At 51.5% G+C, this 26420-nt stretch overlaps 1 protein-coding gene across 1 annotated transcript in view; it reads left to right on the top strand.

The window, feature by feature from the left end:
* LOC128414918 (probable cation-transporting ATPase 13A4) overlaps positions 1-26199 on the top strand; it is a 54181-nt gene extending 27982 nt beyond the window's left edge. Inside the window, exons 11-30 of the mRNA XM_053390885.1 lie at positions 2369-2526; positions 4516-4704; positions 5845-5906; positions 7166-7316; positions 7545-7622; positions 8210-8369; positions 9757-9868; positions 11148-11272; positions 12936-13108; positions 13859-13981; positions 14389-14468; positions 16907-16949; positions 18148-18257; positions 18921-19017; positions 19384-19456; positions 19564-19738; positions 19854-20047; positions 22072-22160; positions 23465-23545; positions 25469-26199. Of these exons, the coding sequence (XP_053246860.1) occupies positions 2369-2526; positions 4516-4704; positions 5845-5906; positions 7166-7316; positions 7545-7622; positions 8210-8369; positions 9757-9868; positions 11148-11272; positions 12936-13108; positions 13859-13981; positions 14389-14468; positions 16907-16949; positions 18148-18257; positions 18921-19017; positions 19384-19456; positions 19564-19738; positions 19854-20047; positions 22072-22160; positions 23465-23545; positions 25469-25705 (2510 nt within the window). The 3' untranslated portion in view covers positions 25706-26199. The remainder of the gene's footprint in view (positions 1-2368; positions 2527-4515; positions 4705-5844; positions 5907-7165; positions 7317-7544; positions 7623-8209; positions 8370-9756; positions 9869-11147; positions 11273-12935; positions 13109-13858; positions 13982-14388; positions 14469-16906; positions 16950-18147; positions 18258-18920; positions 19018-19383; positions 19457-19563; positions 19739-19853; positions 20048-22071; positions 22161-23464; positions 23546-25468) is intronic.
* Positions 26200-26420: the final 221 nt, after the last annotated feature.

The raw sequence follows: 26420 nt of genomic DNA, 5'->3' as shown, positions 1-26420 counted from the left end.
CGTCACCTTGCCAACAAAGGTCCATATAGTTAAAGCTATGGTTTTCCCAGTAATGTATGGAAGTGAGAGCTGGACCGTAAAGAAGGCTGATCGCCGAAGAATGGATGCTTTTGAATTCTGGTGCTGGAGGAGACTCTGGAGAGTCCCATGGACTGCAAGAAGATCCAACCTCTCCATTCTGAAGGAAATCAGCCCTGAGTGCTCACTGGAAGGACAGATCCTGAAGCTGAGGCTCCAAGACTTTGGCCACCTCATGAGAAGAGAAGACTCCCTGGAGAAGACCCTGATGTTGGGAAAGATGGAGGGCACAAGGAGAAGGGGGCGACAGAGGACGAGATGGTTGGATAGTGTTTTCGAGGTTACCAACATGAGTTTGACCAAACTGCGGGAGGTAGTGGAGGACAGAGGTGCCTGGCGTGCTCTGGTCCATGGGGTCACGAAGAGTTGGACACGACTAAACGACTAAACAACAACAACAACTCTGAGCTATTGGGCATTGAGGCTCCCCTTTTGCTGTTTGTATTTTGGGTGCTCTAGTTGAACTGTGGAACTCCATCCCACTGGAGGCAGCAATGGCCACTCATCTTGATGGCTTTAGAAAAGGATTGTGCAAATTCATGGAGGAAGAGAAGACTAGCCAGGATGGCTGTTGGTCTGTCCCCAGATATTATTACATTGTATCACATTATTATATGAGGCAGCCATGCTTCTGAATCCTGTGGGAATGTTCAGGGTGGCAGGAGAGGATATATTGTTTATTAATATCCTTCCTAACTTGTGATAGCAAGATCCTTTACTTAGCAGAGGTCCATTCCCCTTTTACATGTATACCAGATAGCTGGTTGCAGGCTCGTGTGAGCCTCTCACTATTATACAATTCAGTCTGTCTCAGATTGAATTGTACAGTGGTACCTCTGGTTACCTACTTAATTCGTTCCGGAGGTCCGTTTTTAACCTGAAACTGTTCTTAACCTGAAGCACCCCTTTAGCTAATGGGGCCTCCTGCTGCTGTTGCGCCACCGCTGTGCCATTTCTGTTCACATCCTGAAGCAAAGTTCTTAACCCGAGGTAATATTTCTGGGTTAGCAGAGTCTGTAACCTGAAGCGTATGTAACCTGAAGCGTATGTAACCTGAGATACCACTGTACGTTCCTGGTATGTTCCCTTGAATCCCTCTTAAAATAATAAGGATGTGACAATCTTATTCAAAATCAATAAAAAAGTTTACTCACATCAGTTCACAGTTGGATTCATGAAGGCAGTTGTTGTTGTTTAGTCGTTTAGTCGTGTCCGACTCTTCATGACCCCATGGACCAGAGAACGCCAGGCACCTCTGTCCTCCACTGCCTCCCGCAGTTTGGTCAAACTCATGCTGGTAGCTTCGAGAACACTATCCAACCATCTCGTCCTCTGTCGTCCCCTTCTCCTTGTGCCCTCCATCTTTCCCAACATCAGGGTCTTTTCCAGGGAGTCTTCTCTTCTCATGAGGTGGCCAAAGTCTTGGAGCCTCAGCTTCAGGATCTGTCCTTCCAGTGAGCACTCAGGGCTGATTCCCTTCAGAATGGAGAGGTTTGATCTTCTTGCAGTCCTTGGGCCTCTCAAGAGTCTCCTCCAGCACCATAATTCAAAAGCATCAATTCTTCGGCGATCAGCCTTCTTTATGGTCCAGCTCTCACTTCCATACATAACTACTGGGAAAACCATAGCTTTAACTATACGGACCTTTGTTGGCAAGGTGATGTCTCTACTTCTCAAGATGCTGTCTAGGCCTGTCATTGCCCTTCTCCCAAGAAGCAGGCGTCTTTTAATTTCGTGGCTGCTGTCACCATCTGCAGTGATCATGGAGCCCAAGAAAGCAGACTTAGTTACAAATATGTACATGTGGATCTACCCCATATGGGGGAATAATCCCAGTGCTCCTGCCAGCTGACAGCTAGCAGAGCAGTCCTAGCTAGAAGCTGGTCAAATGAAGATGGGAGTCAAAGGGAGAGAGGTGTGCTTCGTGACTCGTCCTTTTGTTACCTGAACAGGTAAGGCCACACCCACCTTCTATCACATGCAAAAGGAAGGATGCTCCAGCCAGGAGGAACAGGAAGTTTCTACTGGCTGGACCAACATCCCCTTGCATGTCCACTCTAGGAAAACAAGGAATGTTGTACTTGACTGCCTCTCATGGATCACATCCCACAAATCCCAGTTGCTGGAAAACAAAGGCGGGGAGAGTTGTCCTTGTGCTCAGATCCTGCCTTCAGGTTTTCCCCACTGGGGCATCTGCTCGGCCACTGTGAGAGCAGGGTGCTGGACGGGGTGGGCCACTGGCCTCATCCAGCTCAGGCTCTTCTCAGCTTCTCCTGCTCTGCCTTTCCAGGTTTCAACACAGCGAAAGGCGACCTGGTGAGGTCCATTCTGTACCCGAAGCCCCTGAATTTCCGCCTCTACAGGGACGGCATCCGCTTCCTCCTCTGCCTCATTGGGATCGCGGCCATCGGGATGGTCTATGCCGTCTGCGTCTTTGTCCTCAACGGGGTGAGTGGTGGGTGCCCAAAGAGCGGATCTCCTGTGGGATCCTCCGGGGGAGGGGGGAACCCTGCTCAGAAACCCCTCCCTTCAGAAACCAGGGAGACACTCTTTGCGCAGATGCAACACACACACACACACACACACACACACACACACACACACACACACAGTTTTTATTTATTTTCCATTTAATATTATACATTCACATCATTATTATCTACTTTTCCTCCCTGGCTCTTTAGAGCCTATCAACCTCCTTCCCTCCAGCCTCAGGGCTTTCAAAATTAACCCTTATATCATTGCATTTTATACATTTTCCAGTTCTAATTACACTCATTACAAAAGGGCTCAAAATTTAAATAAAGGTAGAGACATAGAAAATTTCTCATTGCAAGTCTTCAGACACCCCTGCTGGTGATGTTAATTGCTATAATAATAATAATAATAATAATAATAATAATAATAATAATAAATAATAATTTATTATTTATACCCCACCCATCTGGCTGGGCTTCCCCTGCCATTCTGGGCAGCTTCCAAAAAAATATTAAAATACTGTAATACATCAAACATTAAAAGCTTCCCTAAACAGGGCTGCCTTCAGATGTCTTCTAAAAGTCTGGTAGTTGTTGTTCTCTTTGACATCTGGTGGGAGGACGTTCCACAGGGAGGGCGCCACCACTGAGAAGGCCCTCTGCCTGGTTCTCTGCAACCTCACTTCTCACAGGGAGGGAACCGCCAGAAGGCCCTCGGAGCTGGACCTCAGTGTCCGGGCAGAACGATGGGGGTGGAGACGCTCCTTCAGAAATACTGAAATATCTTTCAAATATTTCCTGCAATCCTTTTGGAATACTCGATCAGGCGGGTTTGGGATTTTTCCCATCAGCTTCGCCAGTTCTGCAAAGTCCATCATCTTCATCTAGATGTGACGGCTGAGCACTTTGCATCGTGGCCATTTTGACATTTTGGTTTTAGTACTTTTGCGGCAGCACCATATTGCTGGTTTCTCTGAGACGCCTGAAAGTTCATCAGAATCTCATATTAAAATGAAGGCAGGAGACTTTTATTTTTCCAAACACATTCCAACTTTTGCCCATGTGGCCATTTCCCTTTTCCCTCTGTTCCTTGTATTTGTTGACAGGAAAACACATGGTCCTTGATCCCCTAAGCAGTGGCGCCGCCATATGTGGAGGACTTCTAAAAGGGTAAAAGAGTATTGGGAAATGATCCATAATGAATTGAAAAAAATGTTTAAAAGTAATTTCCCCCCAAAACCCAGAGTCCTTTCTGTTGGGGATAATTCAGGCTGAAATTCCCTGGTGTCAAAAAAGGTTATTTATGCATGCTACCACTGCAGCCTGTGTTTTGTTGGCCCCCAAAATGGAAATTGAGCCAGGTCCCAACCAAAGAAGTGTGGCAACTTAAACTGAAAGAATATGCACAACTCGCAGACTTAACATATAGAATATGACAACAAGAAGAACATATGTTTAGAGAAGATCAGAAAACGTTTATTGAATATATGGGAAATAAGTGTGTATAGCTGAAAATGTTGGCAGCATTAAGATAAATTCAACAGTGTAAATTGTTTTTGATGGATGCAATAAATGGTATAGTTTCTGTAAAATATGCTGGGATTTATGATATGTAAAATGAACCATGGAAAGAGAAGAAGGGAAGTCATTGATATCTTAAGGATGTAAAAATGAGTATTTTAAATTGTAAAACAGATATCTATCTATCATCTATCTATCTGTCTGTCTATCTACTGGGGGCCCCTGAATTTTGAACCCTCTACTTGGGCAGCCTTCTTGGTTGGTATCATTAGGGATGTTTTTTTTGTTGGTTAGTTTTTGTTACTATTATTATTATTATTATTCCTGCTGTGGAGGCAGAGCATAGCCATTGTGGCTGGTAGGAGCCCTGGGTTTCACGTGGCCGTTCCAACCTGCCCTGCTGCTCTGGGTGCTAATTCTGCTCCCTTCCCTGAGCCAGGAGGAGGCTGGCGAGGTGGTGAAGAAGGCGCTGGACGTGATCACCATTGCGGTCCCTCCCGCCCTGCCGGCTGCGCTGACCACGGGGATCATTTACACCCAGAGGCGGCTGAAGAAAAAAGGGATCTTCTGTATCAGCCCCCAGAGGATCAATGTGTGCGGCCAGCTGAACCTCATCTGCTTCGACAAGGTGCGCGGGGAGGGGGAGCCCGGCTGGGGAGTCAGCAGGGAGAGGAAGCCCCCTTGGCCTGGAGGAATTTGGGGGTCTTTAAGGCTCTTGGCTTGGCTGATGGGAAGCCGCAGAATGTTCACAAGCAGTTGAGGTATGGCCACCCCAGCCTAGTGCAACACCCTCCTTCCGTCCAGCGTCCAGTCAGAGGCTTTAGGGAAGCCAATCTGAATTCCGACTGATCTTCAGAGCTGCAGTGCTCCTGCTCCCGGAGGATAATATTTCTTCCCACTTTGAGACAACTAGTAGTAGTACAGTCATACCTCATGTTACACCCGCTTCATGTTACCTTCTTTCAGGTTACATCCCACAGCGACCTGGAAGTACCAGAAAGGGTTACTTCCAGGTTTCACCGCTCGTGCATGCGTGGAATGATGTCATGCACATGTGCAGAAGCGGCGAATCGCAACCCACGTGTACGCAAATGCGCTGCTGCGGGTTGCACTCTTTTCATTTTGCGAATGGGCCACTGGAACGGATCCCGTTCACAACCAGAGGTACCACTGTAGTAGCAGTATTTCATTTCTATACCGCTTTATATTTTAAAGAAAAATCTTAAAGTGGTTTACAGCGTATTAAAACATCCATAAAACATTCCAAAGAAAGTCAAATATAGAGCATACAGACAAAGCTACATAATTCAGAGAAAATTAAATATTAAAGATTTCAAAATAAAACATTACAAGGGAGGTCAACATGTTTAACACAAAGTTAACCAAAATAAACTTAAACATTTCAAAAAACACACACCACATTGCTAAGTGAAGTCAAATATAAAATGCACATTTCAAACAGTGTAAATGCCTATGAAGCTAAACCACACTTGCTCTCAGCCTCCGGCCTGCGTCCGAAGGAGCACAGCACCCAAGGGAGAAGGGGCCCTTGAGCGCCAAGTGGGGAGCCCTCTAGGAGCCCGGGGGGTTACCTCCATGCTGAGCTCTGTGGATGAGGCCCCTGTCCCCCAAGGAAGGTCCCCAGGCCAGCTGCCCTTTCCCCCATGGCTCCTCTTCCTCCTCCTCCAGCTTCAGGTCTTGCAATGCCTTGTTTTGTCCTTGCCCGCCATCCTGGCACCCTCTGACCAATTCCCCTGCCCCTCCCCAGACTGGCACCTTAACCGAAGACGGACTGGATCTCTGGGGGCTGGTCCTGGCCAACGGAAAGAGGTACCTGCCTGTCTTGTATTTCTACCAAAGAAAATCCCCTGTGTTGCCAAACAGAACACACTGAAGAACACCAAGCAACACGTCGGCTAATAATATACTGACAGTATTTTTTATAACAGTACAGTGGACCCTCTAAGTTACGTACCGCTCTGGATACATAACTTTCGGGTTATGAATGCGGCAAACCTAGAAGTGTATACTTGGGGTTTCGCCCTGCGCGCATGCGCAGAAGTGCTCTGCACACCGCATGCGTGCGCAGAAGCGCTCAATCATGCCACACACGTGCGCAGAAGGGGTTCCTCTGCCTGTGGACTTTTCGGGTTGCAGACGGACCCCCGGAATGAATTGAATTCATATCCAGAGGGTCCATTGTTTCAAAATTCATACACAGAAGATGTATAATATGTGCATGGAGTCACAAACTAATAAGGATCAAATCAATGTTCCATGAACAGGAATGGCAGGAGTCGGAAGTCACTGTCAAAGATCACTGCAAAGGAGGCAGAAGGCCTTTCCACAGTCAATGTCCTACAAACGTGAGAGGATGGGTCGCGATAGGGTGCTCCGAGCACAGCAGCAGACAGGACAGGTCTTCCAGGATAATGAACTGTTTCAATGATAATTCTCCATCTGTTAGCAATAATATAAAATGAAATCCATTATGTTCAAATACAATACAGTCATACCTCGGGTTACAGATGCTTCAGGTTGCGTTTTTTCGGGTTGCAGACCGCCGAAACCCAGAACTACCAGAACAGGTTACTTTCAAGTTTCGGCGGTCACTCATGTGCACAAGCGCTAAATCACACTTTGCACATGCACAGAAGTGTCGAATCACAACCCACATGTGCGCAGACGTGCTGCTGTGGGTTGTGAACGCTGTGAGTTGCGAACGTGCATCCCTCACGGACCACGTTCGCAACCCAAGCATCCACTGTACTGAGAATGAAATGTCAGTATATTATTAGCCGACGTGTTGCTTGTTGTCGTCTCATATTTCCATGCAGCTCTTCAGCTTCCAGGGTGGTTTAGAAGGACTAATAATATTCTGCACTGTGCTAAGATTTCTTCATTGCGGGGGTTGGACTTGATGATCTCTGGGGGCCCCTCCCAGCTGGACGGTTCTGTGATTCTTGACTCAGAGACTTCTTGCAGGCTCAGAAACACACCTGGGCCGCCCTTCTCCAAGGCAGCTGTTGGGCCGCTCCCTCTGGGCGCCCTGCTTGCCTCATGCCCCCTGCTCTCCTCTCTCCCCGCAGCTTCCAGGCTGCCCACTGCCTCTCCTCCGCCCCCCCGCTGCCCTGGGGCCTGGCCTGTGGAGCCATGGCCAGCTGCCACTCCTTGCTGCTCCTGGACGGGAAGATCCACGGAGACCCACTGGACATGAAGATGTTCGAGGCAACCGGCTGGGTGAAGCTCTCTCTTGGCTGTGCAGAAGCTCAGGGCTCCCCTCGGGGGGGGGGGGTGCCAGCGCTGGAGGGGGGGCAGTGGGGGGGGGAGCGCTGCTTGGCAGGCCAGGCTGGTGGGAAAGCCCTTTGCACCGGGTGGCTCCTTCAGGAGAGCATCTTTCTGCCCTGCTCTCCCCTCCTATGTTAATCCTAAATGGGATCTGCTGTTGTATTTAACTTGAATATACAGGAAATTGAGGATTCCAGCAGAGAAGATGGACAATGGGCAGGTGCCGTGATAGTCAGGCCTGGAGTCAAGGCCCAACAGGTGAGCCCTGGTGTCTGTCACTCACCTTGGACAGGTAGAGTGGGGGGGGGCAGGCAGATCAGGCAACTTGCTGACCCAGAAGTCCGTCTCCCTCCACTTCTGCATTCATCTGGGATTAATGAATCTCTTCCTGGCCAAGGAGAGGCAGCGACTAGCCCAAGGTCGCCCAGGGAGTTTCACGGCTGAGCAGGGATTCGAACCCAAGCCCAGCACTTTAACCACTGCCCTTGCTCTCCAGGTTCTAGATTTAAATGCCCCCCCGTCACTGTCAGGGGGGCTTCGGAGTGTGTAATTATAATCGGGAAAATTCTCCATGTGGGTGGGGGGTTGAATAATTCCCTCCTCCCGTGGTGACACGGCCCTGATCCAAGTTGTGCCCCCTGGGGTTGCTCCAGGGCATAGCTGTCAACTTTTTCCTTTTCTTGCGAGGAATCCTATTCGGAATAAGTGAATTTCCCTTTAAAAAGGGGAAACGTTGACAGCTCTGCTCCAGGGCCCCTGCCGTCCAACCCCTGGGCCCCCTGGCCAGGAGCCCCTCTCCCTCCTCTCTGCACCCGCTGCCCTGTTCCTCTTGCCTGTCTCCCCAGGGTGCTGCGGCCGTGGGCGGCATGGCCATCTTACGCCAGTTCCCGTTCTCTTCAGCCCTGCAGAGGATGTCTGTCGTTGCCCAGGAGTTTGGTGGGGAGCGCCACGTCTACATGAAGGGGGCTCCCGAGAGAGTGGTTGGCTTCTGCTGGCCAGAGACAGGTGACCGACAGCTTTGCAGGCATTGCCCCTTCACCCCCCACCCCATGCCAGTTTGGGGCAGTCGTCTTTGCGGAGAACCTGCTCAAGGCCTCTCAGGACTGGGACTTGCCCCACCCCTCCTTGGTTAGCCGAGTTTGGAGACCCGCCCTGAGCCAGGATCCTGCCCTGCCATGGAGGGCTGCTCTCCTTCTAGACAGGCAGAAACGGAGGAATGGAGAGGCTCTGGCCTCAAGCACTCTGCACATGGGCAGAAGGGTCTCTCAGGAAAGGCAGAGATGCTTCTGAATCTCAGTTGCTGGAAAGAGCAGGAGGGAGATGCGCTCTTGTGCTCTGATCCTGCTCACAGGTTTCCCTCCGGGGCTGCTGTGAGCAGGGCCGGATTGAGGTTTGATGAGACCCTAAGCTACTGAAGGTAATGGGGCCCTTTCTATGTCCAGCTGTCCTTTGTCCACAACAAATTGTCACTGTTTTTTTGTGTTGAATATATGCTATGTGGTAATTTATGGCCCTCATAGGTATCTAAGCGATGACAAACCTAGACAGCATCTTAAAAAGCAGAGACATCACATTGCCGACAAAGGTCCGTATAGTTAAAGCTCTGGTTTTCCCAATAGTGATGTATGGAAGTGAGAGCTGGACCATAAAAAGGGCTGATCACTGAAAAATTGATGCTTTTGAATTATGGTGCTGGAGAAGACTCTTGAGAGTCCCATGGACTGCAAGAAGATCAAACCTCTCCATTCTGAAGGAAATCAGCCCTGAGTGCTCACTGGAAGGACAGATCCTGAAGCTGAGGCTCCAAGACTTTGGCCTCCTCATGAGAAGAGAAGACTCCCTGGAAAAGACCCTGATGTTGGGAAAGATGGAGGGCACAAGGAGAAGGGGAAGACAGAGGACAAGGTGGTGGGACAGTGTTCTTGAAGCTACGAACATGCGTTTGACCAAACTGCAGGAGGCAGTGGAAGACAGGAGTGCCTGGCGTGCTCTGGTCCAGGGGGTCACAAAGAGGTGGACACGACTAAATAACAACAATAGGTTATCTCAAGCCATTTGCACATGTTGCCATGCCACCAGTCCATGCAGAATGTAGGCACCCTATATATAGAAAGGAGCAAACCAGGGGTATTTTAGGGAGCAGGTGAGTAGGCGGGGCCCATTATTTACATCCGAGGCGCCTATACAATACAAAATACTGTTGCTGTATGTAGGTTTTATTGTATTTGTTTTTTATCTTAAATTGTTTGAAATGCACATCCAGGTTTTTTTCTTTAATTTTTTGGGGGGCTCCAAGAGAGTGGGGCCCTAAGCTGGCCCTGCCTGTGAGAGCAGGGCCTGGGGCTGGAGGGGCCACTTCTAGCAGACTCTCTTTCTGTCCTTGCCTTCCCAGTGCCCGACACCTTCACCAGCAAGCTCCAGCATTACACCTCTCGGGGCTTCAGAGTCATTGGGCTGGCACAAAAAAGTCTGCCGGCGGGAATGGAAGTGGCTTCCCTGACGAGGTAAAAGAGAAAGCCTGTGTGTGTGTGTGTGTGTGTGTGTGTGTGAGAGAGAGAGAGAGAGAGAGAGAGAGAGAGAGAGAGAGAGAGATGGATTCCCTGAAGTGGACGGTGCCGACCAAGGCTCTCTGCCTGAGGTCCTTCTAAAACAGGGGTCAGCAAACTTACCGCGCCTTGGGCTGGTGTCTCCAGCGCCGATTGCGTGGCGGGCTGGAGGACAGGGGAGCGTGTACCCATACGCGTGCGCACATGCTATTTCAGGTGCACTTCTGAGTTGAAGGAGCACCGGAAATAGCTTGTGGGCATGTGCACGGGCCTCCTCTGACCCAGATGTGCACCGGAAATAATGCTTGTGCATGCGCAAATGATGTTTGCACATGCGCACAAGTTATTTCAGGTGCTCCTCTGACCTGGAAGTGGGCAGCTGCACAGCACAGCGCCAGTAAGAGCGGGCGGCGGAGTTCACCATGGGCTGGATAAACGAGTCCCTCGGGCCTTATCCGGCCTGTGGACCTTAGTTTGGGGACCCCGTTCCATTCTAAAAACTAGCTAAACCCAGAGGGAGTCGGGAGAAAGTCATGGGTCCAGCAGAGCCAGAAAGCAAAGCCCAGACTCCGTAGCAGCGCCTGAGGAGTTAGAACTCGCCTCTGAGGCTGGAGGTGCTGCCTGTTTTTTTAAGGCAGCAAAATCCATGTGGTTGGTTGGTTCCCACTCCCTTGCCATTTCCACATTTGGAGACATTTGGATTATGCAGCCTTGAAAACTCATGGAGTCATAAGCCTGTGGGGATGGGTCACCTAGTTCCAAAGCCTGCAATGCTAGAATCTCAACTCAAGAAACCCTGGCAGGCAGCCCTCGCAGGAAGGAGAGTCCTCCGCCATCTCAGGGAGGTCCGTTCCCCTCTCTGTTACCATCCAACCGTCATTCCTGATGTTTCATCAGAATCTCCTTCCTTGGTCATCTTGGCTGCCCACTTCTGCACACAAGCAGAGGCTGGATGGCTGCTGCTGTGAGGTCCGTGGAGGCAACTGGTTGCCCGCGGTGGGAGGCAGAATGCCGGACTGGGCAGCCCTCCCTGGCCTGATCCAGGAAGGCTCCCAAGAAGAGCTCTGCAGCAGGACCAGACCAAGGGCTTCCCAGGTCCAGCATTGGCCTTTTGCAATCTTCTCTCCTAGTTCAAGGGCAAAGGCCTGACTTATTTTGCTCCCTGCCAGCTTGGCCACTTCAGGATGCGGCCAGCTGGATCTCCGTAGCCCTGACCCGCCTGCTTCTTCCATCCCAGGGAGCAGCTGGAGTCTGGCCTGACCTTCCTGGGACTCCTGATCCTGGAGAACCGGCTGAAAAGCGAGACGAGGCCCGTCCTGGAGGAGCTCAGCGCCGCTTGCATCCGGAGCGTGATGGTTACAGGTGGGATAGCCGGTTGCGGGTGCTGGAAGCCAGAGAAAGAAACGGAGGGGTCCTTTCGGTACTGAGCTCCCTGCCCCAGTTTCAAAGGCCCCTGGGCTGTCAGAGCTCTCCAGAGGTGGCTGGGAATCCTTTCCCCCAGCACCAATCAGCCTGCAAAGTGCTTTACATCCCTCGTTTCATTTATTTACCCCAAGGCTGTCCCTCAAGCTTCCCAGCTGTGCACGGCCTTGAACCCGTAACGTGGGCCAATAAACCTGGAACACTTCAGCTTGGAACGGGCTCTCAGAAGAACATGCAGCCTGCCTCTCTCCAATCTGTGGGAAAGTTCAGGGATGCAGGAGAGGATATATTGTTTGATTATAGCCTTTCCAACTTCTGTAAACAGGTTCACAATTTAGCAGAGTAACATTTCCCTTTTTAAATTCACAGCAGATGCATTTGCTCAGGCTCGCTAAAGCCTCTGTAAAAACTGTTCTGGTATTTTCCCCTTATTCCCTCATAAAAGATAAGACATGACACAGCCTTCTTTAAAAGTATAAAAAGAGTTTACTCACACATCATTCTGTTCACAATCGGATCCCAGAAGGCAGACTTTGCTTAGAAAAGTAACATACACCTGGAAACTATCTCATAAGGAAACAGTCCCTTTGTCCTCTCTTGACTGGAGGCCAAGAGGGCATCTTTGGCTAAGCAGATGTTGCTTCTTCAATGTCAAAGAGAGAGAGATGGCTGCCCTGCCCTGTGCTTTTGTCGTTACCTGCACAGGTGAGGCCACGCCCACCTCTAGTCACATGCAGAGGAAGTCTGTCCCAGCCCAGAAGGAAACAGGAAGTTGACCTGCTGGCTGGACAAACATTCTTCCCCATGTGTCAACATGTTCACTCTAGGAATGTTGTACTTGACTGCTCTTGTGTTTCACATCCCACAAAATCCAATCCCTTGTCATTGTCTTCTCTCTCTCGGGCTGCCCGCCATCATAGAATGGTAGATTTGGGAGGGGTCCTCTTGCCCAGCCCCCTGACACGTGGCCATCCAGCCTCTGTCTAAAAGCCTCCATGAAGGAGAGTCTGCCCCCTTCTGAGGGTGACCGTTCCGTTGTCAAACAGCTCTGATAATAATAAATAAATTAATAATAATAATAATAATAATAATAATAATAATAATTTTTATTATTTGTACCTCACTCATCTGACTGGGTTGCCCCAGCTACTCTGGGCAGCTTCCAACATACCGTATTTTTCGCTCTATACGAGGCACCAGACCATAAGGCGTACCTAGTTTTTGGAGGAGGAAAACAAGGGAAAAAAATATTCTGAATCCCAGAAGCCAGAACAGCAAGAGGGATCGCTGCGCAGCGACCCCTCTTGCTGTTCTGGCTTTTGGGATAGCTGCGCAGCCTGCATTCGCTCCATAAGACTCACACACATTTCCCCTTACTTTTCAGGAGGGAAAAAGTGAGTCTTATAGAGCGAAAGATACGGTTTATAAAAACATAATAAACATTAGAAAATTCTTCCTGCTGCCAGAAAGTTCTTCCTGACGTTTAGTCTGAAGGAGCGCAGCCTGTTCCCCCTGGCAGAGCCGAAGAATTTGTGCAGAGTGCCTCCTCTGGACGTCAAGATCCCAACGTGCAGGGGATGACGCCCCTGTCTTGACTTTCCAGGTGACAACATTCAGACGGCAATCACCGTCGCCCGAAATGCCAGCCTGATTCCTCCGGGCAGCCGAGTGATCCTTGTGGAGTCGAGCGGCCAGCCTGGGCTTCCCTCGCCCTCCGTCACCTGGGAGCTCCTGGAGGAAAGCAAAGAAGACCAGGGCGACAGCAGCGAGTCCAAGGTAAGGGTCCCGGGGGCTCCCTGGAGGGGGTTCCTTCTCGCCACTTTTGGATCTTGGGTGGGGCTGGCAGAGCAGAGCAAAGGATGCCAGGCAAAAGAGGGCATGACCCAGGGGTGTCCTAGCTGCCCTCAGCACCTTCTGACGCAGCACAGAGCCCCCGAGTCTGGCCTGGGCATTCGTCCCAGGGCACCTCTGTTCTTTTGGTCTTTGTTTTAATTAATCTTTATTGGTTTAAAATCAACACATACACACAAAGAAAATTCAGAAAAAAGAGCAAAGAAAAAAAGAAAACAAAGACACGACAAAATTATACAAAAGGGGAAAATATAGAATACATCATTTACAAACAAACAAACAAACAAGAATATGTAACACTGCTTCACAAATGCACAAAAATATTTCCATCATCAACTTTCGACTTCCTTGATGTGGGTCCTTTGTTTCCTCGATTCCTTGCCTCTGATTTTCCAATAGATTTGATCTATACTAAATCTTGTTTGTATTCTTTTTACCTTATTTCAATTCGAGAGTTATTCGAACCATTCTAAAGTTTCTATACAGGGACCCTGTTCTTTTAGATACTGTTTATACATCTCCCATTCCTTTTTAAACTTTTGGGTCAAGCGATCTCTATTCCCCCCCGACATATGCGCTAATTCCATGTATTCTGGGTGACCTGCCTCTGCCTGGTGGGATCCTGGTCTGAGGCCGCAAGAAGCAGGTGCCTCATCCCTTCCTCCTCTTTTGCAGGAGAGATACCTGGAAGTGGGAGGAGGAAGAGGGCCTGATCCTGCAAGGGGCAGGTACCACTTCTGCCTGGATGGGAGAACCTACGAGGTCCTCAGTCAGCACTTCAGGCACTTGCTCCCAAAGGTGAGTCCGGACCCTGGGGGCGTCTCTCTTGGGGTGGGGGCACAGCACATTCAGACAGAGCCCTTTTTTTGGGGGAGGGCAACAGAGCCTCTGTTTGGCATGCAGAAGGCCCCTGCTTCTGCCCTCTAAGGCAGCATCTCCAGGTAGGGTTGAGAGAGCTGCTGCTGCCAGTTGAGTGGGCAATACGGCCCAATGCTCTGACTTGGAGCAAGGCAGCACCCTGTGCACCATGCCGTGCTTCCGAGGAGGCTGGTCGGATCCAGCCAGGCCTGGGAGCCCCCCCCCCCAGGCTGCCTCTGCCCTTTTGCCCGCCCACCTGGGCGCTGGCAAAAGCCGCTGTGCCCGACTCCTTCCCCAGCCTGCCCCTGAGGCTGGGCCTGGACTCTGCGCCCTCTTTCTCCCCGCAGCTTCTCCTGGACGGGACGGTGTTCGCTCGGATGTCTCCTCCGCAAAAGGCCAGCCTGGTGCAGGAGCTCCAGAAGATGGAGTGAGTGAGCCCAAGCTCAGGAAACACACAGTTGGGGGTGGGGTGGGGAGGCAGTGTGGTGCAATGGTTAGAGCGCTGGGAAAGGCCAGGGTCCAAATCCCCATTCAGCCCTGAAGGCCACCGGGTGGGAGGTGGCCTGGGCGCCCGCTCTTGGCCTGGTCTACCTCACAGGGTTGTTGGGAGAATAAAACGGGGACTTGGAGAACCACCTTAAGGTGCCCTTCAAAACCTCCAGAATTTAAGCCACGTGTATTGAGCTATTATTGCCACCTGGCTGCAGCAGAGGGAATGCAGTGAGCCTGCTCTAGATCATTATATATATTATATATTATATATTATATATTATATATTATATATTATATATTATATATTATATATTATATATTTACTCCAGGCAGCTTACAGATAAAAATAAGAGCAGCTAAAAACATGGGGGGGGGAATCATTAAAAGACAATTAAACATTGGTAGAATTAAATCTATCTCTATACCATGTGGTTGGCTTTCCTGATTTTTGTACAAGTGCCCAGGAACATTAGCAGCAGAGGACTGTTAAAGGGCTTCTGTGCCAAAATTCCTGCTAGTGTTTCCCGTTCTCTGCTCAGAAGGCAAAAGTTGTGCTGCAATTTGCCAACGCCTCACCTGACCTGCGTGATGTTGGGCTTAGCCAGGCTTCCTTTTGTACTGTGCTTTCCAGCAACAGACTTCAAAGCTCTGGGTTTTGTTTGGTTTGGTTTTTTGCCCTCCGCATAAACCCACGTTATATTACCACTGAATCAGAGCAAATGTCAATCTGCCGAAAATGCCGTTGCCGTTTGCTCTGATGGCGGGTTTCCCCGGGAAAGTGCCAGGGCAAATAATAGTAGTAGTAGTAGTAGTAGTAGTAATAATAATAATAATAATTTATTATTTATACCCCACCCATCTTACTGGGTCTCCCCAGCCACTCTGGGCGGCTTCCAACCAAATATCAAAAACAATACAGTGTCAGACATTAAAAGCTTCCCTCAACAGGGCTGCCTTCAGATGTCTTCTAAAAGTCTGGTAGTTGTTCTTCTCTTTGACATCTGGTGGGAGGGCATTCCACAGGGAAGGCGCCACTACCGAGAAGGCCCTCTGCCTGGTTCCCTGTAACTTGGCTTCTCCCAGTGGGGGAACTGCCAGAAGGCCCGCAGCGCTGGACCTCAGTGTCTGGGCAGAACGATGGGGGTGGAGACGCTCCTTCAGGTATACAGGACCGAGGCCGTTTAGGGCTTTCAAGGTCAGCACCAACACTTTGAATTGTGCTTGGAAACGTACTGGGAGCCAATGTACCGTATTTTTCGCACCATAGGACGCACCGGACAATAGGACGCACCTTGTTTTAGAGGGGGGAGAACAAGGGAAAAAAATTCTTCCGCTCTCTGCCCAGCGCCCCTTCAGCGAAGCGGCAGGAAGCGCTGCGCAGAGAGTGGGAGAATTTTCCCCGTCTTGTTTTCCCGCTCTAAAACAAGGTGCCGTTCAGGCGGCTACCTTGGAAGCCTGGAGAGCTAGAGGGGTCAGTGCGCACCGACCCCTCTCGCTCTCCAGGCTTCAGGTTCCTTTCGACCTGCTCTTTGGGGCTGGCGGGGGGAAGCCCACCACCAGCCCCAAAGAGCAGGTCAGGGAGCAGCGGAAAGGCGCAGCAGAGAGGCTGCTGCCATAGTCACGCGTCACTTCTCCAGCTGGGAGAGGATCGCGGGGCTATGGCTTCTTTAGCCCCGCACGCGCTCTCCCGGCTGGAGAGGTGACGCCACGGCTATAGAGGCTCCTGCCATAGCCGCGCGTCACCTCTCCAGCCGGGAGAGGGTCGCGGGGGGCTGCTTTAGCTCCGTGCGCGCTCTCCGGGCTGGAGAGGTGACGCGCGGCTATGGAGGCTCCTGCCATAGCCGCGCGTTACCTCTCCAGCCGGGAGAGGGCCGCGGGGCTAAGGTGTCTTCGCTCCATAGGACGCACACACATTTCCCCTTCATTTTTGAAGGGGAAAAAGTGCGTCCTATAGAGCGAAAAATACGGTAGGTCTTTCAAGACCAGTGTTATGTGGTCCCGGCGGCTGCTCCCAGTCACCAGTCTAGCTGCCGCATTCTGGACTAATTGTAGTTTCTGAGTCACCTTCAAAGGTAGCCTCATGTAGAGCGCATTGCAGTAGTCCAAGTGGGAGATAACCAGAGCATGCACCACTCTGTCGAGACAGTCCGCGGGCAGGTGGGGTCTCAGCCTGTGTACCAGGTGGAGCTGGTAAACTGCTGCCCTGGACACAGAATTAACCTTCGCCTGAACAGGTTAAACAACCCTGAACACTCTGCTCAGACGCGGAGCTTTAAAGCACAAATGCTGTGCCAAGAAAGACGATGCCAAAGGAAGTCTGGGTGAGCCCTTTCTGCATGTCTTTGCGTGACTTTCCCCCCTTTCCTTCCCCAGCTACTTTGTGGGCATGTGTGGAGACGGTGCCAACGACTGCGGGGTCAGTATACTGAACTATATTTTGAAACCTTCCAAAGGGGTCCATCATCTCCAGGGAGGGGCAGCCTCTTCCAGGCCAGGTGCAGGACAGACCAGATCCATGGGCAAATGTCACCTGCAATTGCTCCTGAGCAAGGCTGAGAGCGGTGGCTCCTCCGAGTCCATGGGCTGCTCCGGAGCTCCCAGTTCCTTTCTCCCTCCTGGGCTGCAGATGCCTGTTTTGCCCAGCGATGCCCATGGAGCTGCCGCTCTGCTCTCCTCTTTTAGGGCAGCCTGCACTTTGGAACTCCTTGCTGGTGGGTATCCGCCAGGCGCTTTTGCAATTCACTTTCTGGTGCCCACTTAAAGCCCTCCTGCTTAGACAAGCCTGTTCAGGTGCTTGGAAAATCAATGCAAGCTTCAATCTGTTGTAGTCTGCTGCTATTTTAACTTTTCAAAAGTTATACATAATAATATATATATATATATAAGTTTTTGGAAAAAAATATACATATAAAACAAAACCATTTCAAACATTAAAATACCCTTAGACCGCCTTCCCTCCCTTCACGGGTTCCATCTTTAAGATTAAATTTACTGCATCTTTTACCCTTACCTATCTATTATATAACCATAATTACCATTAAAAAAATCACATTACAAGTGTCTTTACATCCCTGCCAAAGATTTTTAACTGTTTACAGTGGGCTTTAAAATAAATTAGAAAATACTTGATCTTCCTGGTTTCGGATCTTTCCCATCAGTTTTTCAAAAGTCTTAGGAGTGCTGCTGTCAATTTATCTTATTGATAATTTTACTTGCTCTGTCTTTTTTTTTGTTTTGCTTTGTTGCTGTTTTTATTTTTATTTTTACAATCCTAGAATCGTGGATTTAGGAGGGACCCCGAGGACATCCAGTCCAGCCCCCTGCAATGCAGGAATCTTTTTAGCCCACGTGGGTCTTGAACCCACAGCCCTGAGGTTAAGAGTCTGATGCTTTACCCGCTGAGCTAACTAAAATAAACTCCCAGGCCTGGCACACAGTTCCTTCCCCCACGACCGCCCCAGAGTACTGCCAGCTGCTTCGAGGGGTTGCTGGTCTGCCGGTTCTGCAGAGCGCAAGGTGGTGTGTGTCTGGGGTGCTGGCAGTCGCCCAGGGGTTCCTGCACCGCAAGCGCATCCTTCCTTGTCCCAAGTCCTGAGACTGCTGTTGCCTTTCAGGCCCTGAAAGTGGCCCATGTCGGAATCTCCCTCTCTGAGCAGGAGGCCTCGGTGGCTTCCCCCTTCACCTCCAAGACCCCCAACATTGAGTGCGTCCCAGAGCTGATCAGGTGAGCCCCAGAATCCTGTGGGGAAGGTGGGGCCCTCTATCCCCCTGGTGAGCAGAGTCAAGCTGGGGTGGGGACACAGTGTTGAGATTTCCATTCCCCCTTTAAGTAACAGACGTGTGGGATTGTTACGTGTCACGTGTCTGTTTACATTCCAGCAGAGCTTGCTGGGAACTTCCGTTGTGTATAGCTTTTGCTTTTCCCATTCCCTCTGAGACGACATGAGAGAGAGAGACGACATGTTTCTTTGTCCTGATTTATGATTAATAAATCCGTAGTTGTAGCATGCTTCCACAAGCCTCAGGCCTATTCTGTGTGTGCAGTTCTCTCTGCTGATAGCATGCCCTGGCTTTGAAGCCCGGGGCGCTGATTTACGTCGGAGCACGGGCTGATGGAAGGAGACGGCACAGCTGGGGCTTGCCATCTGGTCTCCCAGCCCCCTGCATGTCGACACGCAGAGTGGGGGGGCTGAGCTGGCACAGGTTGGCAGGAGGCCATGCAGAGGGCTGGAAACCCCCCAAGAGGCCCCACTTTCCTCCTTTGCCTGGTTCCCAGTTCTCTAAGTTGGAGGGGATCCCAAGGGTCCTGTAGTCCACCCCTGCTGCAACGCAGGCCTCTCCAGGCCCTCCTTGCCAACCCTTCTCCCTCTCCTCCTTCTCCCCGCAGGCAAGGCCGTTGTGCCCTCGTCACCTCCTTCTGCATGTTCAAATACATGGCTCTCTACAGCACCATCCAATACCTGGGAGTCCTGCTCCTCTACTGGGTACAGGGCCAGGGGAAGGGGGGGCACGGGGAGGGGTCTCTCCGATGGCTGGGTGTCCTCCATGCCTCATCCGGAGGGCAAGGGAGCTGCTGCACTCCAAACCAAGGGATTCTACCACCTTCGGGAGCTTTTACCCTCCAGAAGTTCTTCCTGATGTTGAGCCGAAATGTCCTTCCTCTCAAGTTGACTCCATTGGTTTGGGTGCTGCCCTCTGGAGCAGGGGGAATCCGGCTGGCTCCAGGCCCCCTTTCCAGCCAGCACAGAAGGGGCCACGTGTGCGGTCATGAGAAGCAGCGGCGGGTGGGGCGTGGGGGGTCCCTGGGCCCTGGACCCTCAACCTGGCTCCCTCCTACTCTTCTCTTCCAGCAACTGAACTCCTTTGGGAATTACCAGTTTCTGTTCCAAGACCTGGCCATCAGCACTCTGGTTGGCATGACAAGTAAGCTCTTCCTGGCGGCTCCGGGTTAGGGTGCCGGCCCCTCTGGGCTCCGGGGGGCCTTCTGGCTGCCCCAGGGACGTCCCCACCACCCACCTCTCTCTTTGCAGTGAGCCTGAATCATGCCCACCCCAAGCTGGTTCCTCACAGGCCCCCCGCCCGACTTACCTCTCCGCCTCTGCTGCTCTCCCTGGTGCTGAACCTGCTCCTCAGCCTGGCCATGCAGGTCTGTGGCTTCGTCTTGGTGCAGAAGCAGCCCTGGTACTCCACCAGAGACCTCCTCAGGTAGGGAGGCCTGGCTGCTGCCTGGAGATGGGCTGGGGGACCCTCCTGGGGGGAAGGTGGGGGAGAGAAGGCTGGCTCCTGGCATCCCTGACTCCATCCCCGGGGTCCTTTTCAGCGCCTGCTCTCCTGGGAACAAAAGCGACGCCGCATTCCCTGCCTCCCCCAGCAACCGGACGGAGGCCGATGTGGACAACGGGTACAAGAGCTACGAAAACACGACCGTGTGGCTTCTCTCCACCTTCAACTGCCTCCTGGTGGCCCTGGTCTTCTCCAAGGGGAAGCCCTTCAGGCAACCCGTGTACAGAAACCGTAAGAGCAACGAGACCAGCTGGTGGGGTTGTGGGTGGAGAGAGACGTGGTCCCTCGGAGACCCCAAGAGCCAGGATCCCCACCGGAGGCTTCGTGCCTCCCTCCCGAGAGTTGGAGGTGGGCTGCATCCAGACCCTCCCCGCCTTCCAGAAGCATCGCAAGTCCTCTCCCTTTGGGTCCGCCTTTCGACAATGCTTAGTCCGTTTTTATTTTGACGTGGTTGGTTAGAACTCTAGGACCCTCATACCTACGGGACCGCCTCTCCCGATATGCCCCACGGAGGACCTTAAGGTCCATAAATAGCAACACCCTAGAGGTCCCAGGCCCTAAGGAAGTCAGATTAGCCTCAACCAGAGCCAGGGCCTTTTCAGTGATGGCTCCGGCCTGGTGGAACGCTCTGTGTGCTGGTCCCGTGGGTTACCCAAGAGGTGAGGTCCAAGTCCGTTCCGTGGTCAAAGGTGCAACGGGGAGGCAGTCGGTAGTAGCTGAAGCTGGGTGCAGGGCAGGGAGTCGGGTGAAGTCAGGAACCGGCTTGGAAGCAGGGAGCCAGGGCGGGTCAGGAGCTCAGGCAGGAAAGCAGGACAGGGTGCAGGAAGGAACTAGCAACCAACAATGTTGCTCTTGGGACTGGGGTTGGCCGGCTTTTATCTGCCCTGAGGCACAGGGCGGCCCCGATCCTCTGGTGACTCGCCTCTCCTGGCCTGGAGGCCAGCACTCCTCCTGCGGGAACTTAGTTCCCTCCGCCTCTCTGCCCTGAGCCTCTGCAGCTCAGGAGAGGCTGGAGGGTTACCGGACCCAGAGGCAACCTCAGCTTCCTCTGACGGGGCTGATAGTGGAGCACCTGCAGGCAATGGGTCCTCCATCACCTCAGGAGCCAGAGCAGACTCAGCTGGTGCCTGCACCTGAGGATCCAGCACAGGTGAGGACCCTTCAGGCTCATGCCCTAGGCCCGGCTCAGCTGGTTCTGGAGGCCGGGAATCCTGTGCAGGCTGGGATTCCTCAGGTTCAGCCTCCGAGTCCAAATCCCAGACCATCACACCCTGTCTCATGAGAGCAGGGCCCTGCAGGATCTGATTTCTTTCCGCAGGGCCTGTAAGACGGAGTTGTTCCACCTGGCCTTTGGCTTGGAATCAACTTGATCCCCTCCCCTTCTTTCCTTTTTCCTTCTGTGATGGAACTCCTATTCGGGGACTTCCCTGGCTTTTTCTGGCCCACGTAGGACCAGTCTGGATAGTTGGTCTTGGTGAAGATTTGATGTTTTCATCCCCCAAAAGTTTCTGATTTGAGTTTCTATTGAAATGAGGCTGCATTTTAATGTTGTGATTTAATCTTGTTTTTAAGTTGTATCTTAATTAATTGTTTTATATCTGGTGTTAGCCGCCCTGAGCCCGGTCTTGGCTGGGGAGGGCGGGGTATAAATAAAATGTATTATTATTATTATTATTATTATTATTATTATTATTATTATTATTATTAAACCATGAATCATGGAATTGTAGAGTTGAAAGGGACTCTGTAGGGAAGCATCCATGACCGAGGGCCATCCAGCCTCTGCTTAAAAAGACCCATTGAATAACAGAACCATAGAATTGCAGTGTTGAAAGGGACCCCGGGGGGTCATCCAGTCCAACCCTCTGCAACGTAGGAATCTCAGCTGAAGCATCCATGACCGGGGGCCACCCAGCCTCTGCTTAAAAACCTGCAAGGAAGAAGAGTCCACCACCTCCTGAGGAGACCCTTCCCCTGTGCAATGGCCCTTCCTTTTGGAAAGTTCTTCCTCATCTCTATTTGGAATCTCCTTCCTTGACTTCAGATCCCTCAGTTCAGATCCCACCCAGAAAACAAGCCTGCTCCCTGCCAGCTCTGCAGGCTGCTGAAGCCCCCAGGCCCTCTCTCAACTCCCCGTGATTCCTGCATTTCAGGGGCTTGGGGACCCCCCGACTCTCCAGTTCCATGGCTCTGTGCCCCCCTCTCCCCAACGGCCTTCCTCCACCAGTTCACCCCCAACCGTCTTTTCCTTCCAGATGTCTTCGTCCTGGTCCTGGGGGCGCAGCTGGGCGCCTGCCTCTTCTTCCTCTTTGCCCACATCGAGGGGCTCTATGCCACGATGGATGTGAGTAGAAATGGCCCCCCTCGCCCCAAGTGCTGCAGCTCGTCCCTAGTCCCCCCCCCCCCCCCGCTGCCCCTCTGGGGGTCTCTCGGTAGGCCTGGCATAGAGACCCCTCCCTCAAGCCCTGCAGAGCCACTGTGGGCAGAGCCCTCTTTCAGGCAGCTTATAAGGTTCCTATGTGGGAGGGGCCCCACTTAACACCCCCCCTCCCTTAAAATAATCCTCCTGCCCAGATGCTTAGGAAGTTATTTAGAATTTTAACCTGGTTTAGCATTTTAACTTTTCACACGTTTTAAAGCAATGTGAATTTTTCGGGATCATTTTTTTCTTTTTTAAATAAACCACTTTGAGGGTCCCCCCCTTTTACTGTCCAGCACTGTATAAAACTTATGAAAGAAAGAAATACTTAAAAAAAAGTACCCCCCCCCCGCAGGATCTGATCCCCTGTGCATCTCCTTCCATTGCTGTCATCCCAGACGTATGTTTAACTGGGGTTTGAAAACAGCACAATTAATCACTAGCTCCACCCCTGAGTGGATTGAGGGCCAGATTCAGGGCAGGTGGTGGCCCCCAAGCCATCTCAACAACCTGCAGTGTGCAAAGGCAGCCACTAGGTGGCCTCATAACAGAAGTTTCCCCTCTGCTCCTTGCCTTAGATTTTAAAGCAAGAGAAATTATGTACCGTTGTGTTTTGCACCGCTTTTAAAAACACCCATTTTTAACTGTTTTTTCGGTGCATTTGTAAATTGCCTCGAGACACGTGGAGAAGGCGATTCAGGAATATTAGTTAATAACAAGCATAAAAATGAAGAATGGTATCTTTGTAACACTGATGCTCAGGAGAGCTGGTGGGCTTAGCGGTTAGGAATGCTGGGCTAGGGACCTGGGAGAGACCCAGGTTCGAATCCTGCCTCCCCGCTCACACATCAAGCTCTCCCTGGGTGGGCCAGTCCCTGCCTCGCAGCCTGACCCTACCTCACAGGGCTGTTGTGGGGGGGGGGTTAGAGACGGGGAACCAATGCCCACCCCCTTGAGCCCTTGGGATGAAAGGCAGGGTATAAGTGCAATACATGAAATTAAATTGAAATAAATGATAACAGCAACTGATGCAACTACACCCACTGGAGTAAAATAGAGCACCCCAGAGGCAGGAGGGGGGAGACTGCAAAGTGGGCATGGAAAGGGGGTCTTTGGACTGGGCATGCTTGGCAGGGGGCATGGCTGGCAGTGCCACGCCTGCCCTGGATGTGCCTTCTCCCCCTCCATCCTCCCATGTCTCTGACCTGCTTCTGCCTCCACCCCCCCAGCTTGTCTGCACTCCCATCCTTTGGAGATTCTCCCTGCTGGGCCTGCTGCTGATCACCTTCGCCGTCTCCCTGGTCGTCGAGGTGAGTTGGATCCATTGGCTTCCCCCACCTGGGCTGCTCAAGGCCCCCTGAAGGGCTGCAGGGGGTGTGAGAGCCCAGGCCATTCCTCCTCCTCCTCTTGGGATACGCGTGGGAATGTTCAGGGAGGCAGGAGAAGATATATTGTTGAATAATATCCTTCCTAACTTGCGCTAGCAGGTTCTATAACTTAGCAGAGTTCTAACATTCCCCTTTTAAAATGTGCAGCGGTTAGCTTCCAGCAGGCTAGTTTTAGCCTTTCAATATAAGATTCCTGGTAATCCCCTTTAAGGTAAAGGTAAAGGGACCCCTGACCATTAGGTCCAGTCGTGGACGACTCTGGGGTTGCGGCGCTAATCTCGCTTTACTGGCCGAGGGAGCCGGCGTACAGCTTCTGGGTCATGTGGCCAGCATGACTAAGCTGCTTCTGGCGAACCAGAGCAGCGCACGGAAACACCGTTTACCTTCCTGCCAGAGCAGTACCTATTTATCTACTTGCACTTTGACGTGCTTTTGAACTGCTAGGTTGGCAGGAGCAGGGACCAAGCAATGGGAGCTCAACCTGTTGCGGGGATTCGAACCGCCAACCTTTTGATCGGCAAGTCCTAGGCTCTGTGGTTTAACCCACAGCGCCACCCACATCCCTGTAATCCCCTTTACTCCTCTTTAAAAGGAATAGACACGACACAGTCTTGTGTAAAAAGTATAAAAGAAGTTTACTCACATTCAGTCAGTTCACAGATGAATCCCTGAAGGCAGACTTAGATATAAACAAGTATAAACATGTAGAATCTATCCGATAAGGAGATGGTTCCTTTGTGTTCTGTTGGCTGGAAGCTGAAGAGATGTTGCTTCTTCTATAAATGGAGTCAGAGACAGAGAGAGAGGGCTTTGTGACTTGCCCTTTTGTGTTACCTGGACAGGTAAGGTCATGCCCATCTCTGGTCACATGCAGAGGAAGTCTGTCCCAGCCCAGGAGGAAACAGGAAGTTTTTCTACTGGCTGAACCAAGCATCCCCTTGCACGTCCACTCTAGGAATGTTGTACTTCACTGCTACCTGTGTTTCGCATCCCACAATACAGAGCTTGTCCCGGCTGCACCCCAAGAATGGCAAGGGGGTTCTTCCCAACTGCAGTTATCGTGGCTGCCTGTGTTTTGAACGGATCTCTTTGAAATCCATACAGTGGTACCTTGGTTCTAGAACTTAATCCATTCTGGGAATCCGTTCGACTCACGAAACCGTTCGGGAAACCAAGGCACGGCTTCCGATTGGCTGCAGGAGCTTCCTGCACTCAATCAGAAGCCGCGTAAGCCGTGTCGGACATTTGGCTTCTGAAAAACGTTTGCAAACCGGAACACTTACTTCCGGGTTTGCGGCGCTCAGGAGCCAATTTGTTTGGGAGCCAAGTCATTTGAGTACCAAGGTACCACTGTATTTTAATTCTGCTCGTGTTCAGTTACATTTTCATGATCATCTCAGTTTTTGGCACTTTCTGTTTTATCTGCAGAAGCTGCCTTGATTCCTGGGCTGGGGGAAAAGCAGGCTATGGATAAATATAATCTATCTATCATCTATCTATCTATCTATCTATCTATCTATCTATCTATCTATCAATCATCTATCTATCTATCTATCTATCTATCTATCTATCTATCTATATCTATATCATCTATCTATCTATATCAGCTTTATGCCAACAGCCATTCGTCCGAAGGACACAGGATAAAAATGCAAGATGAAAACACAAAACACATGACTCAGTAACAAAAACAAAAGCAATCACTCCATTCCCACACACAAATTATTATTGTTACTACTACTACTATTATTATAATTATATGAATATGGGGCCTGCTGAGGCTTCAGTTCTGCTTGCTCTGCCTTTTCCCCACGCAAGGGCCTGATCCCCCCTTCTCTCTTGCAGGAGGCCGTCATTGAGAACAGAGCCCTGTGGGCGCTTCTGAAGAGAGCCTCTGGCTACCAGTCCAGGAGCCGATACCAGAAGCTGCGGAGGGCCCTGGAGAGGGACCCCTCTTGGCCGCCCCTCAACCGAACGGACTCCGCAAGCCCCGGCGTGGTTCGCGTGGCTGGCTTTGGGGCGGCTTACGGCAACCCGGCGTTTGTGAGCCATGAAGAGCCCGTCTGCGGGCCGAGCGTCTGAAGCGAGGTTGCCGTGTCTGCTCCTCAAGGGCCGCCTCCTTGCTCCCTGGTCAAAAGCGGGTGCCATTAGCAGCAGCAAGGGACAGCCCTGAGGGCAGGATTCCTCGGCCGACGGAGAGGCACAGGCCTTGGCTGCTGCTGTTTGGACAAAGCTTGGGAGGTCAGAGCCGGCTCTGCCACTAGATGCCATCCGAAGCCCTCAAGATGGCAGCCCTGTGCGTGGCCGGCTGGCCGGCCGGCCTGCCACCTCCACCACCAGCACAGCAGCAGTGCCAGAATCGAGTCTGAAACGGCACGAGATCCTGCGGAGCCTGTGGGTTCTCTCGCGATCTTGCCCCAAATGGGCACTGATGCCAACTCTGCTTCTCTGCCCATGGTGGAGGTGGCAAAGCAGGCAGAGAAGCAGGTTCTGCATGCGAGGAGTTTATCCTACGTCACTTCACGCTGTTACCCTGCCCTGCTCCAGAGCAATCTCCTGTCACCCCTAAGAAACCTTGATTTTTCTAAAAAATAAAAAAGAGTGTTGCAGAAGCACACCAGATGCAGTTTACTGGCACAGCCTGAAGTTCTTCCTTTGCAGCTCAATCTCACGACAGTCTGGAAGCAGCCTTGGAATCAGACCATAGTTTGTGGCAGTGGGGTGGGGGGGCAAGGAGAGTTGGGGGACGGCGACTCATGGATGAGTCTCTGAATAAAGCTTCTTCCTGGGACTCGCA

The sequence above is a fragment of the Podarcis raffonei genome, chromosome 5 (assembly GCF_027172205.1).
Source record: "Podarcis raffonei isolate rPodRaf1 chromosome 5, rPodRaf1.pri, whole genome shotgun sequence".
NCBI classification, from domain to species: Eukaryota; Metazoa; Chordata; class Lepidosauria; order Squamata; family Lacertidae; genus Podarcis; species Podarcis raffonei.
Note: the sequence above shows the minus strand (reverse complement) of the source record. Positions and strands in the feature narration are given on the sequence as shown.